The sequence below is a fragment of the Acomys russatus genome, chromosome 21 (genome assembly GCF_903995435.1).
Source record: "Acomys russatus chromosome 21, mAcoRus1.1, whole genome shotgun sequence".
In the NCBI taxonomy this organism is placed as follows: Eukaryota; Metazoa; Chordata; class Mammalia; order Rodentia; family Muridae; genus Acomys; species Acomys russatus.
In genome coordinates, this window is record NC_067157.1 from 43,558,711 (window position 1) to 43,573,964 (window position 15,254).

The 15,254-nt window shown below is 42.5% G+C and overlaps 1 protein-coding gene across 2 annotated transcripts in view; it reads left to right on the forward strand.

Moving 5' to 3' along the window:
* The window catches only part of Sash1 (SAM and SH3 domain containing 1), a 350,942-nt gene that overhangs the window by 119,789 nt on the left and 215,899 nt on the right, over nt 1-15,254 (forward strand). The window contains exon 1 of one of the 2 annotated variants that reach the window (XM_051164248.1): nt 7,267-7,555. The exons of the other annotated variant lie outside the window; for it this stretch is intronic. Coding sequence (XP_051020205.1) covers nt 7,535-7,555 — 21 coding nt within the window. The 5' untranslated portion in view covers nt 7,267-7,534. Of the gene's footprint in view, nt 1-7,266; nt 7,556-15,254 lie in introns of those variants that run through there. 2 annotated transcript variants of the gene reach the window in all.

Genomic DNA, 15,254 nt, shown 5'->3' on the forward strand with positions numbered 1-15,254 from the left:
CCTTGAGTCTTAGGTGTGGGAATATTTTGTAAATATGTCTACTGGAACTGGGAATTGGGTATCCAATACTAAACAGCCAGATTGGAAAACCATATACAAATAACATTATAACTGAGCAGATTATATTTAGTAATATATAGGTGTACACGGGTACATATATGCATGCAGTAACAATGAAAAAAAGAAGTCATAAATATATATGGGAGGCTTTTGAGGAATAATTATGTTATAATTACATTATAATTTTTTAAATTAATAATAAAAGAAGTAAAACGTAAATAAAAAACGTAAAAGCCATGAGATAAAATGTCTCAGACTTACCCAATAATGAGGGACCTTTGAGTCCCCCTGTATCTTCTGATCAGCCTTCCAAGGGAGCAAGTTGGGAGCCAGCGCTTTCTACAGCACCCTCAGCTAGCTATCAGCAGCCAGTGCTGAGAAACAAGGTGCTAAAATATCACTGGAAGAGCCAGGCAAAGGTGGTGGCACTTGCCTGTAATCCCAGCACTCGGGAGACAGAGGCAAGCGGATCTCTATGAGTTTGAGCCCAGCCTGGACTACAAAGCGAGTCCAGGATTACCAAGGCTACACAGAGAAACCCGGGCTTGAAAAATCAAAAAACAAAACCAAACAAACAAGCAAAAATCACTGGAGAGTTGCAAAGGATATTGTGTGAAACCTTCAAACTTGAATCGCCCCAAAGCCCCACAAAACCTAATGAACCCCCAAAACATCAGACCTCTGTACATTGAGTAATTGCACGAACAGCAAGTGATACAATAGAGAGCTGTTTCTCCTTGTGGAAGATTCTCACAAGCCACTTTCAAGTTCAGGAACTCTTGATTGATGTCAAGGATTTTCAGCACTGTGAAATTCTTTCTTCGAAAAACATATTGGGAAGGCATGAAATACACTGGAAGGATTCTTTCATTTGAGAAGAAATGTTTGAGTTGTGAAATAAAGTAATATAATACACTGGACTTTTCTGAGTATGTACAGTGAGAACTGACCTGCACATGAAACTGACATAACTAAATTTTTATTCTTTTTTTTTCTCCAAAAAAGATATATTGCAGGGCTCTATAAAGCTTTCAGCATTATTTTTAGTGCTCATGAGAAAGTTAGGCAGATGAGGTTTATTGTGAATTATGTATATACAAGCTGCCAGGTCACACACAAGTGGTAAATATGTGGGGAAAAAAAGAAGTTAAGCAGTTATTGATTTCCAGGTTGTGGCAGTTAACTCAACTCAGCACCACACCAGACATCTCCAACCCTCCTCATCACCAGGCAATCAATTCTGTGAGAACCATTTTTTTTTTTTTTATGAGTTTCTGAACACTCGAAAGCAGCCTTTGAAAAGTTTCCTCAAGTAATCCCACTCACTCTGGGCCCACATCCACCTGCCTGGCCTATGTTGTTAACCTGCCATTTTTTCTCCCTCCCATTTCCTGCCTAGTTTGAAGACAGTCTTGTTTGGTCCAAGCTTTGAGTTATAAACATTTTCAGTATTTAGAGACTATTTTCCTCTGTGCTTTTTAAGAAGAAAGCTGCTAGAGATTGGTTTTTAATAAATCTTAAAGCTGGGGAATTTGTGTGTTGCTTCGTGCTGGCTTTGCACAAGTTCCTCCCTTCTGAACTTGGCCAGACTCTCTGCATCTGGGAATCACAGCATTGGATTCAGTCTGTATTTTATCTTTGGAAACTATGGCAACCATCTCTGTGTAGTAAATGCTTGTGTTGATGTAGATCTGCCATCCCCACTCCTCAGCATGTTACGTCTCATCATCTCAGTGCTAGGAATCAAACACAAGTCCTCATCCATTTGAGGTGGATGCCCCTCCTGCTAAGCTGTGTCTACACTGGCCCTTTCATTTTTAAAAAGTACTGTAAAGAGAAAATCAATATGGCCTACCTCTTTGTGGTATGATATAACATGTTGCTGCCTTGGTTTGTATTTGGAGAAAAGTTTTTAAGAGGGTGTATTACAGACTCCTGGCATCGTGTGCTGCTTGCATCAGAGATCTAGAGCTGGGAAGTCCTGTCTCGTGTGGACCAAAGCACACGCTCCCTGAGCGTGACAGTGTCACGAGTGTTCGCAGGCGTGGCCTCTCCTCAGCTGGTCTCTTTATTTCTGAAGATCTTTGCTGTGCTTTGTTGCATTATTTCATTCCTAACTTTGCTTGAGAGGTGGAAAAAAGAGAGAGAGAGAGAGAGAGAGAGAGAGAGATGTCAGTAACTTTTCAAATTACATTAGTTGTATAAAATCATGGGCTCCATATGGGTGTGGTGGCGCACGCCTTTAACCCCAGCACTTTGGGAGGCAGAGGCAGGTGGATCTCTGTGAGCTCCAGGCCACCCTGGTCTACAAAGAGAGTCCAGAACAGCCAGAGCTACACAAAGAAACCCTTAAAAAAATTATGGGTTCCATAGGTAATGAACGTTATTTGTGCGTGCATGTGTGTGTGTGTATGTGTGTGTATGTGTGTGTGTGTGTGTGTGTGTGTGTGTGTGTGCACGTGTACATGCATATCTCTGTGTGTGTATGTTTTGAGACTAGGTCTCGTTGTGTAGTCCTGGATTGCCTGAAACTCCATATATAGACTAGACTGGCCTCAAACTCATAGGGACCCACCTGCCTCTGCCGCCTCGATGCTAAGGATAAAGGCGTGTGCCACCACACCCAGCTCTGATAACCTGTTGTTAAGTCCTGGAAGTTAAATGGTAATAGAAACAATCCTCAGTTCCCCAAAGCTGTCCGCTGATCTCCACAGGCACATGTGTACACACATGCATGCACGGGTATACATATAAACACACACACACACACACACACAGAGAGAGAGAGAGAGAGAGAGAGAGAGAGAGAGAGAGAGAGAGAGAGAGAGAGAGAGAGAGAGAGAGAGAGAGAGAGAGAGAGAGAGAAGTGCAGCTTGTAACGTGAAAGGAAAGCTAAGGAACTAAATAAATGGATGATTACTGAAATGAATGGGTCAGCCCATTCTTGGTGTTCTTTTCTCCCATCCCTCCACCCTGTGGCACTAAAATGCCTTCATCTGTGTGTCCTGAGCATCAGGGACAGAGTGGGGTACACGCTGCAGTGTGAAGCTCAGGTTTTGGACGATGATAGCTGTGTTCTCTAGCTAGGGCTGCCAGAACAGAGTACTCGTGTCGTGGCTTGCACAGTTATTGCCTTAACGTTGTGGAGTCTGGAGGTCTGAGCTGGAGGTGTGGTTGGGGATGCTCCCCCTGAGAGGGGAGGACCAGTTCCAGGCCTCTCACCTTGGCTTGTGGGTGTCTGTCTTCCTGCGTAGTGTTCTCCCTACACATGTGTTTCCGTGACGACGCCTTTTTTTTTTTTTTTTTTTTCCTTTTTATAAGAATGTCATTAGAATTGGATTAGGTCAATCCTGATCACCTCTTTCTAATTTCATTACCTCTGTAAAAGTCCTTTTCCAAATGAGGTCACATTGTGCGATCTAGGGAGTAAGACTTTGGTACAGGAATTTGGGAATAGGAGTGGGGCACTATTTGACTCAGCATTGGCATTATACAGGTTTATTTTTGAAGAATATTCCTATAGTATCAAATCGTGGCCGAGAAATGAAAGTAGGTATGTGGGAAGCACATCTAAATGGTAACACTGGCCCTAACAGGATGCTACCAACGCATCTTAGCTCCTTCATGACACTGAAAGGGTGTCTCTCTGGACTGTGAAAAAGCATCACAGAAGAGGGCTGTGGATCTTTGCCTGGTGCACAAACAGGACCATTCAGCAATGTACACTGGCAGACACCACTTTTATGAGCCTAACTATTTGTGCTCCCTAGACCCAAATACAAAACTAAACACCGTATCTCAGGCAGCAGACTTCCTCTTTTGTTGCTAGGGGAAGATTAACTATCCAGCATTTCCTTTGTATAGACGGAGGGTGAGGGAGAAATCAGGTATGCCGGGTAGTTTTTGCCCACTTGACACACTCACTGGAGACAACAGGGAAGAGGGGATCTCAGCTGAGGAGTAGCCTCCTTCAGATTGGCTTGTGGGCGTGCCCGTGAGGTATTTTCTCTCTCTGTGTGTGTGTGTGTGTGTGTGTGTGTGTGTGTGTGTGTGTGTGTGTGTTCTTTTTTTGTTTGTTATTTATTTTTTATTTAAAAAAAAAAGACTTATTCATTTATTATACAATATTCTGCCTGAATGTGTGCCTGCATACCAGAAGAGGGCACCAGATTTCATTACAGATGGTTGTGAGCCACCATGTGGTGGCTGGGAATTGAACTCAGGACCTTTGGGAAAACAGACAGTGCTCTTAACCTGTGAGCCACCTCTCCAGCCCCGAGGTCTTTTCTTAATTGATAATTGATGTAGGCGTGCCCAGCCCTCTGTGGGCTGTGAACCCTAGGCAAGGAGGCCTGAGCTATGGAAGAGAAGAAGGGGGCTGGAGAGATGGTCAAAGAAGACCTAGGATCCTAGTCTTTAGGAGTCCTAAGTTTCCTCTTCTGCAGGTCCCACTTTTTAGCTGAACTTTGCCTTTTCAGCTTCCGTTAGAAATGAAAATTCCAAGGAGGGGGAAGGCCATGAAATGTTAAGACAGCAACAGTTGGTGATGATGTCTAAAAACAGAAGGAGAGAAGGCCTGGCCCTCTGACCCATCAGGGCTCAACTACTACGCCATCACTGATAATTGAGGTTTTGGGCTTTAGAAAGGCTCTATTGGGGGCTCAGAGGTAAGAGCACTGTTTATTCTTCCAAAGGTCTTGAGTTCAATTCCCAGCAACCACATGATGGCTCATAACCATCTATAATAAGATCGGGTGCCCTCTTCCGGCCTGCTGGCTCACATGTAGACAGAATACTGTATAAATAGTAAAACATTAAAAAAATAAAATAAAATAAAATAAAATAAAGAGCCAGGCTTGGTGGTGCACGCCTTTAATCCCAGCACTTGGGAGGCAGAGGCAGGTGGATCATTGTGAGTTCCAGGCCAGCCTGGTCTACAAAGTGAGTCTAGGGCTGGCAAGTCTACACAAAGATACTCTGCCTCAAAAAACTAAAAGGAAAGAAAGAAAGAAAGAAAGAAAGAAAGAAAGAAAGAAAGAAAAAGAAAATCATCTATTGAATTCAGTCTCCGTACAAATAGACAAACTGACTCATGAATGGTTTATCTCATCCCTTTAGAGAGAGATGTAGGGAGGCATCCCTTTCTGTCCTATCCAAAACTTTTGGTACCCCTTATGCTAACGGCTGCTTGATAACTTAGAAATAGTAGCACATGCCTACAAGCCCAGCCCTAGGGAGGTAGAGAGAGACAGGAGGATCAAGGTCATCTTCAGCTACATAGCCAGTTCTTCAAGGCTATCATGGGCTATATGAGACCTTGTCAAAAGAACAAATAAATAAGAATAAAATAAAAAACAAGAGATACTGCTTGGTGATGGTTTCACACATTCCTAAGAAGGAGTTTAATTGGCAGTTTGAGCCTTTCCCTACTCACATCTCCAAGGATCTTTGGTGACTTGGAGACCAGCTCCATCATGTCACTAAGGAACAAAATTATTGTCTACTTATATATTAGCGTGTGTGTGTGTGTGTGTGTGTGTGTGTGTGTGTTAGCGTGGATGTGTGTGTGTGTGCATGCATTGCACATGTATGTGCATGCCAGTGTTCATGTAGCCGTTAAAGGGCAACTTTCAGGAATGGATGCTCTCTCCCCACCCTGTGTCCCAGGGATCTAATTCGGATTATCTGTCAGGCTCTGTCAGGCTTGTGTGCCAAGCGCTTTACCCACAGAGCCACCTTGTCAGCTCTAGATTGGACTGTTTTAAAACATATGTGGCTTTTTATAAAGAGATGTATTTTTATTTTATTAATTATTCACTTTGCATCCCAGTTCTCCTCTCTCCCTGTTTCCTCTACCCCCCCCCCCTTCCCCTACTCCTCAGAGAAGGGGAGCCTCCACCCACCCTCCCACCCCAATATATCAAGTCACATCAGGACCTAGCACATCCTCTTCCCCTGTGGCCTGGTGAGGTAGCCACACCAGGGGAAAGTGATTGAAATGCAGGCCAACAGAGTCCATGTCAGCAACAGCCCTCACTCCCCTTCCTGGGAGACGCACAGGAGGACGGAGCTGCCCATCAGTTTATCTCTGTAGGGGGCTGAGGTCCAATCCACACGTGGTCCTTGGTTGGAGCTTCAGTCTCCACAGCCCTGCCCAGCCCCCAGCCCTGGTTACTTGGCTCTGTTGGTCTTCTTGTGGGGCTCGTGTCCCCTCTGAGTCTTTCCGTCCTTCCCCCTCCTACTCTTCCACAAGACTCTCTGCACTCCACCCAAGGTTTGGCTGTGGGTCTCTGCATCTGTTTCCATCAGCTGCTGGGTGGAGTCGCCCAATATATGTGTTTTAATGCAGTGATCACTTCCTTCTTCGCTGATGTGACTCACACATACATGTATCTGTGTAAATAAAACAATAAACACCAACTTTTACAGTTTTAAGTACTGTATGAAACTTTTTTTTCAAGACAGGGTTTCTCTGTGTAGCTTTGGCTGTCCGGGGTTCGCTTTGTAGACCAGGCTGCCCTCAAACTCTCAGTGACCCACACGCCTCTGTCTCCTGAGTGCTGAGATTAAAGGTGTGTGCCACCACACCCGGCTTATTATATGAAACTTTTATTTCGAGAGAGAGCGAGAGAAACCCTGTCTCAAAAAAACCAAACACATATAAATAAATAAATATTTTAAAAATGAATTAAAATTTTCCCTTTGGATGCCTTTAAAAATTCATGTTTTTATAACCTTTCTTTTCAGGGCTATTAAACTGGATTAAAATGTATTAAGCCCCAGCCTGAGTTTGTGTGGGTGGAGTTATATCTAGAGGACCAGCCAATCCCACAAAGCAGTCTCTGAACAGAAAGGGTGCCAAGACACAGGGAGTTTGTGCCATGTGGACACTAATTCTAGAACATTAAATTTGCCGTGCTAAATGGATTTCTAGATGTTTCTTAGACTAGTCCTCCCCTTCCCTCTCATGAGGCAAGAAAAACCTGAACCAGCACAATTCAATTTCAGTTTTTGGAAAAAGCAAACACCGTGAGACAAACGCCATAAAGATAGTATCGGGGGACCCAGGAGGGAGGAGCGTTTCAGTGCCTGATGTTTGTTCCCATGCATCTGAAGGTCTGGTTAAGCACTTGGAGCGGTACACGCGAGCTTCCTTCTAAGACGCATTTGCAGGCTTCGCTTTACAGGCTGAGAACCTAACGGTCAGGCTTGCTTTCCTGTTCCAGTGTTATACGTTAAGTGTTTGGAAGGAGCCCCCAGCGAGGCCTCAGGAAGCAGATACCGCCTCTGGACTTATCATGCTCCAGGCAATTTGTTTTAAAGTTCATAATCTCAAGGGCTACAGGAGTGTCCCACATCTGCCCTGAATTGAAAACAGCTTCCCACTACATCAGAGCCGTGGATCTGTGAGTCAGAGCGAAAGTCTAGGACCATTTTGAACATATGGCTTGCTAGACCACGAACGGCTCCCTACATGGAGGACCAAGATTTGGGGGTATGTAGTCTGTGGATTTTCAAGCCCTAAGATTTCTGTTCTGTTTGGCTTTGTTTGGTGTGCTTCTGACCGTTAGACATGAAGCGACAATAGTGGGGGAACTTTCAGCAAGTAAGAAACTGAGCAAACTTGCAAAGGGGTCGGGCAGCCTCTGTCTCAGAACTGCTCCGCCAGGTTTTCGTCTTTTTGTGACTTCCTACTTATTACATAAGATGCATTGATTTAATTATGCTGATGTTCATTTTTTTTCTTTCCTCCAGGACTCTAAAAAAGGGTTTTGTAAGCCAAGAAAAGTTTTTACTGTTGAACACCAAAGCTTTTCCGCTCTCTGTTTATCTACAAAATCATTTTTTTAAAAAGATTTCCACACACGCTAAGAACGAAGGCTGGGATTCTGAACTTCATGTTACAAGCCTCTGGGGACCCAGGCTGACAGGGTATTCATTTACCACCTAATATCCCACTGAAATGGTGTCTTCCTCAGCTTTCTGCATAACTGTTTATTCTCTGTGGAAACAATATTTTGAAGAGTGTGTGTGTGTGTGTGTGTGTGTGTGCGCGCGCGTGTGATCATGGAAGACAAATAAAAGGAAATGGGAAGTCACAAAGGTCTGCAGGCGACTGGATGCATAGTTCCTAAGATTCCGTATGTACTGTTTTGACTCTAGACCTGTTTCTCTGTTTACTGCCTCTAAGGAAGACAAGGCAGTGTTTGGTACAGTGACTATTCAATGGAAACTTGTTGATTGAAAATAGAGTGGTGGCCTGGGACTCTGGAAGACATGTCACTGGCGGCAAATGATGTTAACAAGCCTCTGCTTGCGTCTGTTTCTTCTACCTTCTCTGGGACAGTGAAACCAGAAGTCAGAAATAAGTGGTGATGGGTAATTAAAAGGGACCAATCAGAGGAGGGGCTTGGTGCCACGGTTATGGTTTGAACAAAGTAACAATTCTGTTGTGTGAGTCCTGCCCCCAAGAGATTGCTCAGGAACCTCAAGGAAAGCTGGGCGGGGAAAGTGGCCAGGCACAGTGGCCAGGCTCAGTGGCCAGGCTCAGTGGCTGCCCCATTTTCCATTTCAACTTGGTGCAGATGTGTTCATCAAAGGCGTTCCAGCAGCACAAATCCCCTCTGTTTCCTATGCTTCCCCTGGTCTCGGAGCAGCCCAGTTGGCAGGTAACTTCTCATCTCAGTGCCCAAAGACTGCCTGCTGTTGACTGGTTGCCCATGGCTCTTGAAAAAGGGAAGGTTTTTTTTTTTTTGAATGCCAAATTTTGACTGGAAACTATGTCATGGGACTGTGCCCTCTTAATGCCCGAGAGACAGAGGCATTGTTTTAGAGAAGGAAGCGAACACATTTGGGTTTGTACTGGAGGGGGCAAAAGATGTATTGCTCAATACGGACTGAAAGGAGATTCTGACCTACCTAAAACCACTAGCAAAGGAGCTTTAAAATCCAGAGGAACAGTGAGTATAGATCAGCCCCCTACAGAGAAGTAATTATGTGCATGACATAATATGGTTTGTTTGTTTGTTTGTTTATGTGTTTATTTATTTATTTGGTTTTCTGAGACAAGGTTTCTTTGTGTAGCCCTGGCTGTCCTGTACTTGCTTTGTAGACTAGGTTGGCCCCGAACTCACAGAGATCTGCCTGCCTCTGCCTCTTGAGTACTGGGATTAAAAGCATATATGCCCACACCACCCGGTGTTTGGTTTTTGTTTGTTTGTTTTGTTTTATTTTTTGCTTGTTTGTTAGTTTTTGTTTTTGTTTTTGAGACAGGGTCTCCCTGTGTTAGCTTTGGCTGTCCTGGACTCACTTTGTAGACCAGGCTGGCCTTGAACTCATAGCGGTCCACCTGCCTCTGCCTCTGGAGTGCTGGGATTAAAGGTGTGCACCACCACGCCCAGTTGTTTATTTTTTGAAGCAGGGTCTCTTACAGTCCAAGCTAGTCTCAAATTAAATGTAGTTGAGAATGACTTTGAACGTTGATACCTGCCCCCATCTTGAGAATGCTGGGATTATAGGCATGTTCCATCACCCCCAGTCAGTTTATTCAGTGCTGAGGATTAAAGCCAGGAATTTGTATATAAGAGACAAACACTAACCCCAGTCCTATGTCTTAATTTGACTAGTTAATCTTCCTGTTTACTTCCTCAATGCAGAGGCCTGGGAATAGCATTAATGCAGTGTAGCAGACACTTTAACAGTGATGCATCAATAACAGTTTCAAGCGCTGTTACCTTAAGGGTAACTCACAACCTACTGCCTCTTTCTCTCCCCAACAGAGTAAGCAGGTTTCCACTGTAGCCCAAGCCCTCTTCCCTCAACCCCCTGTTTTTACTCACAGCCTCCTATTTGAACATCAAGTATTTGGTGAGCTACAATTAGGGCACCAACCAAGCCATTCCACCGTGCAGGTTCACAGGCTCCATGGAAGTTCCAAAAGCCATGTTTGGAATTCAGAGCACATTAAACCCAGAAACAAGCTCCCAGCTCAACTCCTGAATGCAAATTTATCCTAAAATAGAATCTTCTAGAAACTTCTGGAAAAGAACAAGAAAGAACTGACATTTGTCTAATGGCATTAACACAATGAATTTTACAATGCACTCTGGTGATACTTTTGAGAATGTTTTTAATATCCTTGTGATTCTTGCTTGGTCTTGAGCACCATTGCCTTCTTGACCTGGCCCCTAACTCTTTGCCCAAAGCATTTTTGTCATCCTTTACTCCCTTGAATAGTCCCCTGGGATGGAGTCCAAGCAAATTATTTGTGTATGTTTTGACTGTTGTGGTTTCTTTTAGCTGGACCTCGTTCTTCCCTTTCTTAGTCATGACAACCCTTGCTCCACTCAAACATCAGAATCATTCAAACTCCCCTGTGATGCCCCAAGATGCCACGACTCCCTGAGCCACAAACCTCTTTGAGAAAACTTGGCTCAGATGTTTTCTCTACTAATCTAAAGGTCTTAGGACTCCAGTTAAAAGCAACCCTCAGGGCCAGTGAGATGGCTCAGCAGGTATGGGTGTCTATTCCCATGGGTTATGTTCTGATCTCCGTACGTGGGCATGAACATACACCCACATATGCGTAATAAGAGTAATGAAGTATATATAATATGTAATAACTATACATGTGTATAAATGTAGTAAAGGCATACATAATAAAATATTTTTAAATCATTCAGATTTCATAGTTCATGCTTCTAATTCAAGCATACAGGAAAATCAAGCAAGAAAATAGAAAGTTCAAGACCTTCAGGCAGACAGAGGCAGATTGATCTCTGTGAGTTCAAAGCCAGCCTGGTCTACAAAGTGAGTCCAGGTTAGTCAAGGCTACACAGGGAAACACTGTCTCAAAAAAGAAAGAAAGAAAGAAAAGAAAAAGAAAAGAAAGAAAGAAAGTTAGTTAAAGACCAGGCCAGGCTGTGTAGGGAGACGGTTAGAGGAAATATAGTCTCAGAAAAGTTAAGAAAATACTCTTTCTGCTTCTACATTCTCATAATAGCTCATAAGCTGCGTTTTCCTTTTTTAATATTTATTTATTATTTATACACTATTCTGCCCGCATGTGCGCCCACCCACCACAAGAAGGCACTGGATCTCATTATGGATGGTTATGAGCTACCATGTGGTCACTGGGAATTGAACTCAGGACCTTTGGAAGAGCAGAAGGTGCTATTAACCTCTGAGCCATCTCTCCAGCCCATAAGTTGCTTTTTTTTTTTTTTAAACTAAAAATCTCACACTATGGTAATATTTCTTTCTATGCTGTCTTCTCCCTATGCTCAGAACTGCTTCAAGATGGGGATTTCTTCATAACATACTACAATGCCTGATGCAAAATAAATGACACAAAAGTTACTGTATACATAACTAGAAGGATAATAAATTTGTGGATAGATGGATGGGTAAGATAGATAGGGAAGGGATGGGGCTGGAGAGATGGCTCAAAGGGTAAGAGCACTGGCTGCTCTTCCAGAAGTCCGGAGTTCAATTCCCAGCAACCCCATGTTGGCTCACAACCATCTATAATGTGATCTGATGCCCTCTTCTGGCCTGAAGGTGTACATGCAGGCAAAACACTGTATACATAATAATAAATAAATCTTTAAAAAAATAGATAGGGAAGGTTCATTCTTTAAAGAATGGTGGAAGGCTAGGTAAAGAGTTGTACAAAATTTCAAGTGAGCATTTTAGGCAGAATTTGTGAGAGTGACAGAATTTGTCCATCTAAATTTTACTTCTGCTTCCTTCTTTATGTGAGAGTGAACAGGGAGGGTAGAAAGAGAGACACAGAGATGCAACAAATGGGGTTCCAACTCTGGTTCTCTACTCTGCAGCAGGATGGCCTTGGAGATTACCTGCCTTTCATTTATTTATTTATTTATTTATTTACTTATTTATTTACTTATTTATTTCCTTTTCTTCTGTAAGACAAGAGTGACTCCTGCCTCCAAGGCGTTGTTGTAAAGAGTAAGTAATAATCCATCAGAAAGAAGTGGTCAAGTACTTGAGTCATATAGGATGGAAGATAAATATCAGTCATCAGAGACTCTGAATCTGAGCTTGCAGACACTGGAGTTCTAAGCCAAGAGGGACACGGGCCTCTCTCGAGTTTTGGGTTCTCCTCTTTTGCTATTGGGTCGCCTTCATGTTGATAGAGCACATCAATAGCCCAACTCCACCTTTTATCAGCCACTTCTCCTCTCACTCAAAAGAAAAGGCAATGAAACCCAGAAGAGTGAATGAGCGGGAATGTTCAGGGGGAGTTTTAAGTAATAGAAAGAATCACCCACAGAAGAAGTGAAGTGATCTCAGCTTCCCAAACATCAGACCAGGAAGAAGAACGCTGTCTTTATCCCAGTGTCTAGACATGTCTGAAAACTCTTCCTGAAACTTTAGAGATACTATTATATTTGTACCACATTGTGTCCCAAATAGGGATTGGGCATGGCAGTGCCTGTCTGTCATCCCAGCACTCAGGAATGTCATGAGTTCAAGGTCAGCCTGGCATACTGTCTCAAAACAAACAAACCAACAATGACAAAGAAAAAGTGAAACTAGTTTTCACAGTTCTAGAATTCAAACCCAGAATCTCTTCCATGCTAGGCAAGTGCTCTACAACTGAGCTCCATACCACACTACCCCCCCAAAAAAAATATATTTCTTTATTTAAACCTTTTTTAAAAGAAACAAAAGATATGGCTGATTATTTCTTAGATTAGTTTTTGATAGTTTCTTGTTTTAAAATAATTACATTATTCTCTTCCATTGTTAAATCTTATTCTTTGTGCATGTGTTTTGCCTACTTGCATGTCTGTACAACATTTGCATGCCTAATACCCACTGAGGCCAGAGAGGGTATAGATCTCCTGGAACTGGAGTTACATGGACCACCGTGAGATGCCATGTGGGTGCTCTGGAGGAGAGGAATCAGTGCTTATAATCTCAGCTTCTGACTCTATTATTCTAATGCTTAATTCCAAACTCTACCTTCTCCCCAAATTTCTCTGAACCCCTTGATCTCCCTGTCTCGTTTCAAAAATTGGCATTTTACAGAAGAGATAACATATTCAACAAAAAACAAATTCTGATCCAAGAGTGTGTTAGATTGGCAGACATTTGTAGGCCCTCCCTTTTTCATCTGTCTGAAGTTAATATTTTAATTTATATTCTATTTAATTTACATAATTAATAATTTAATGTTATAAGCATTTCTGTGTAAATATTTCCAAGGCTATCTGATTCTCTGGCTGTCTCTGCCATCCCTATGTTAAGTGTGACTCTCGGATAATTTGGGTATGTTTTTTAGGTGAAAAAGTGGGTTAGAGTGTGCGAAAGGTTTTCAGAAAGTTTTGTCTGTCTCTGAAGCACCATACGGTGGCTGGCTTTTATGTCTGACTTAAAAGAATGTAAAACAGCATCCTTTATCTATCTATTATGGGTTTATTAACAATGCATAAAAGATAAAATAAAGGTCTAGGGGAGGGGAATAGGGTGAAAGAGGGAGGGAGAGGGAAAGGAAGATACAAATGAGGGGATAACAAATGGGATGTAATCTGAATAAATCAGTTTTAAAAATTGCCACTCCACAGAACAAATTTCCTTAAAATAAAAAGAAGTCAAAAACAGAAAATAAGAGGAGCCCCAGTATGCTCCTTGTGTGCCAGGGAAGGAGAAGGAGAAAAGATGCTGTTAATGGACTTGCCCAAGTCTTCGTTCCTATTTTCTTCTTTCCTAGCTTAGCTGGAATCCAATTCACTTCAGGCCCACTGGTGTGAATTCAGTGGCCTCAGGAGCACTTGTACATCTGTTCAGGTATCTTAGAAAAAAAATATTAAATTAAATTTTAATTTAATTTAAATTCTCAATCACAAGGCTTTCCATACTCTGACTGAAAAAGAGCTTAACTGTCCAAAAGTAGGTCAGAGAGAAAAGGGAACTTTTGAGTGTTTGAGAGAATCCTATTCTTTAAAGGAGTAAGTTTCTCAAAGTCAACAAATACCTATTAGAAATGCCAAATTTAGTTAGTTGTAGCTAAACTAGAACCATTTTGTTTGTTGGATTGTTTCATTGTTAAACTGCCCCCAAAACACAAGAAAACATAAGACACTAAAATGAAACCTAGTTATCAAGGAGACTTGAATTTTGAATAACCTTTCCATTGGGCTAATGGATATTTAGGAAATTAATTTTAAGCCAACTGGCTACCTGGGAGTCAGGAGACATTTGTGAGAATAAAAAGAGGGTCCATGAGTATAAATGTCTCCACATCTGGTGCCTAAAATGTACCGGACACTCAATATCGTGATGAACACATGCTGGCCTCTTCTGGGCTAACCCAGGCAGCTCGCCCACTGTCTCCTTACAGCCTGTAGCCATGAGTTACAGCACAGCTGAGTGGGTTGTTACTGCAGGTAATTCTCAGACTGTATGTAGGCAGCACCCCTAAAAAGGACAGCGTCCTGTGAAACCAAAGCCCAATGTTCCTGGACTGCGTTTCCTAACCACTTACAAAGGAGTTGCCCTGGGCATCCAATGAGGTGATGCCCCTCCCTCCATGTATTATTTTATTTTTATTTTATTTTATTTTATTTTATTTATTTTTTTTTTTTTTTGGATCTATCAAGGCCCACATCTCATGCTGGGGAAATGGTGGTGAGCAAATCACCCAAGATCTATACCTTGGTGGATGCTTCATTCTCCCACGAAGCACTAGGCATGCCCTACTGCTGTCATATAGCATCGGGACCTTCTTCGGGACCAATGGCAAAGTGCCCCAGAGGGAGTAATCAGATTAGAAATGAGATGACTCATTTGAATCCAGGGTCTACACCTTGCCAGCTGTTCATTTCTTGGAAATCAGAATGTCCTGGGAAGAGTTTGTAAACCAGAGTCCTGCCCATATAAATGAGCATAGTGCCCACCTTGCTAAGGTCCTGTGAAACTTGAATGAAGCGCACTAGCTACGTTACACACACTTGAGCAACTGGCACACAGCAGTTGTATTCCTTTGTTTGTTTATGTTGTTTGAAATGGCAAGCCTTTTTTTACCTTAAAGAAAACCTGTCAAAGAGGAAAAAAACATCCAGGGATAAAGAAAGAAATAAGGAGGCCTCCTCTAAGTGTGTTCTACAACAGCCATATTTTCAGCCATTTTTGAGGTAATATATTGACCTGGAGTGTGTTAGCAAAAT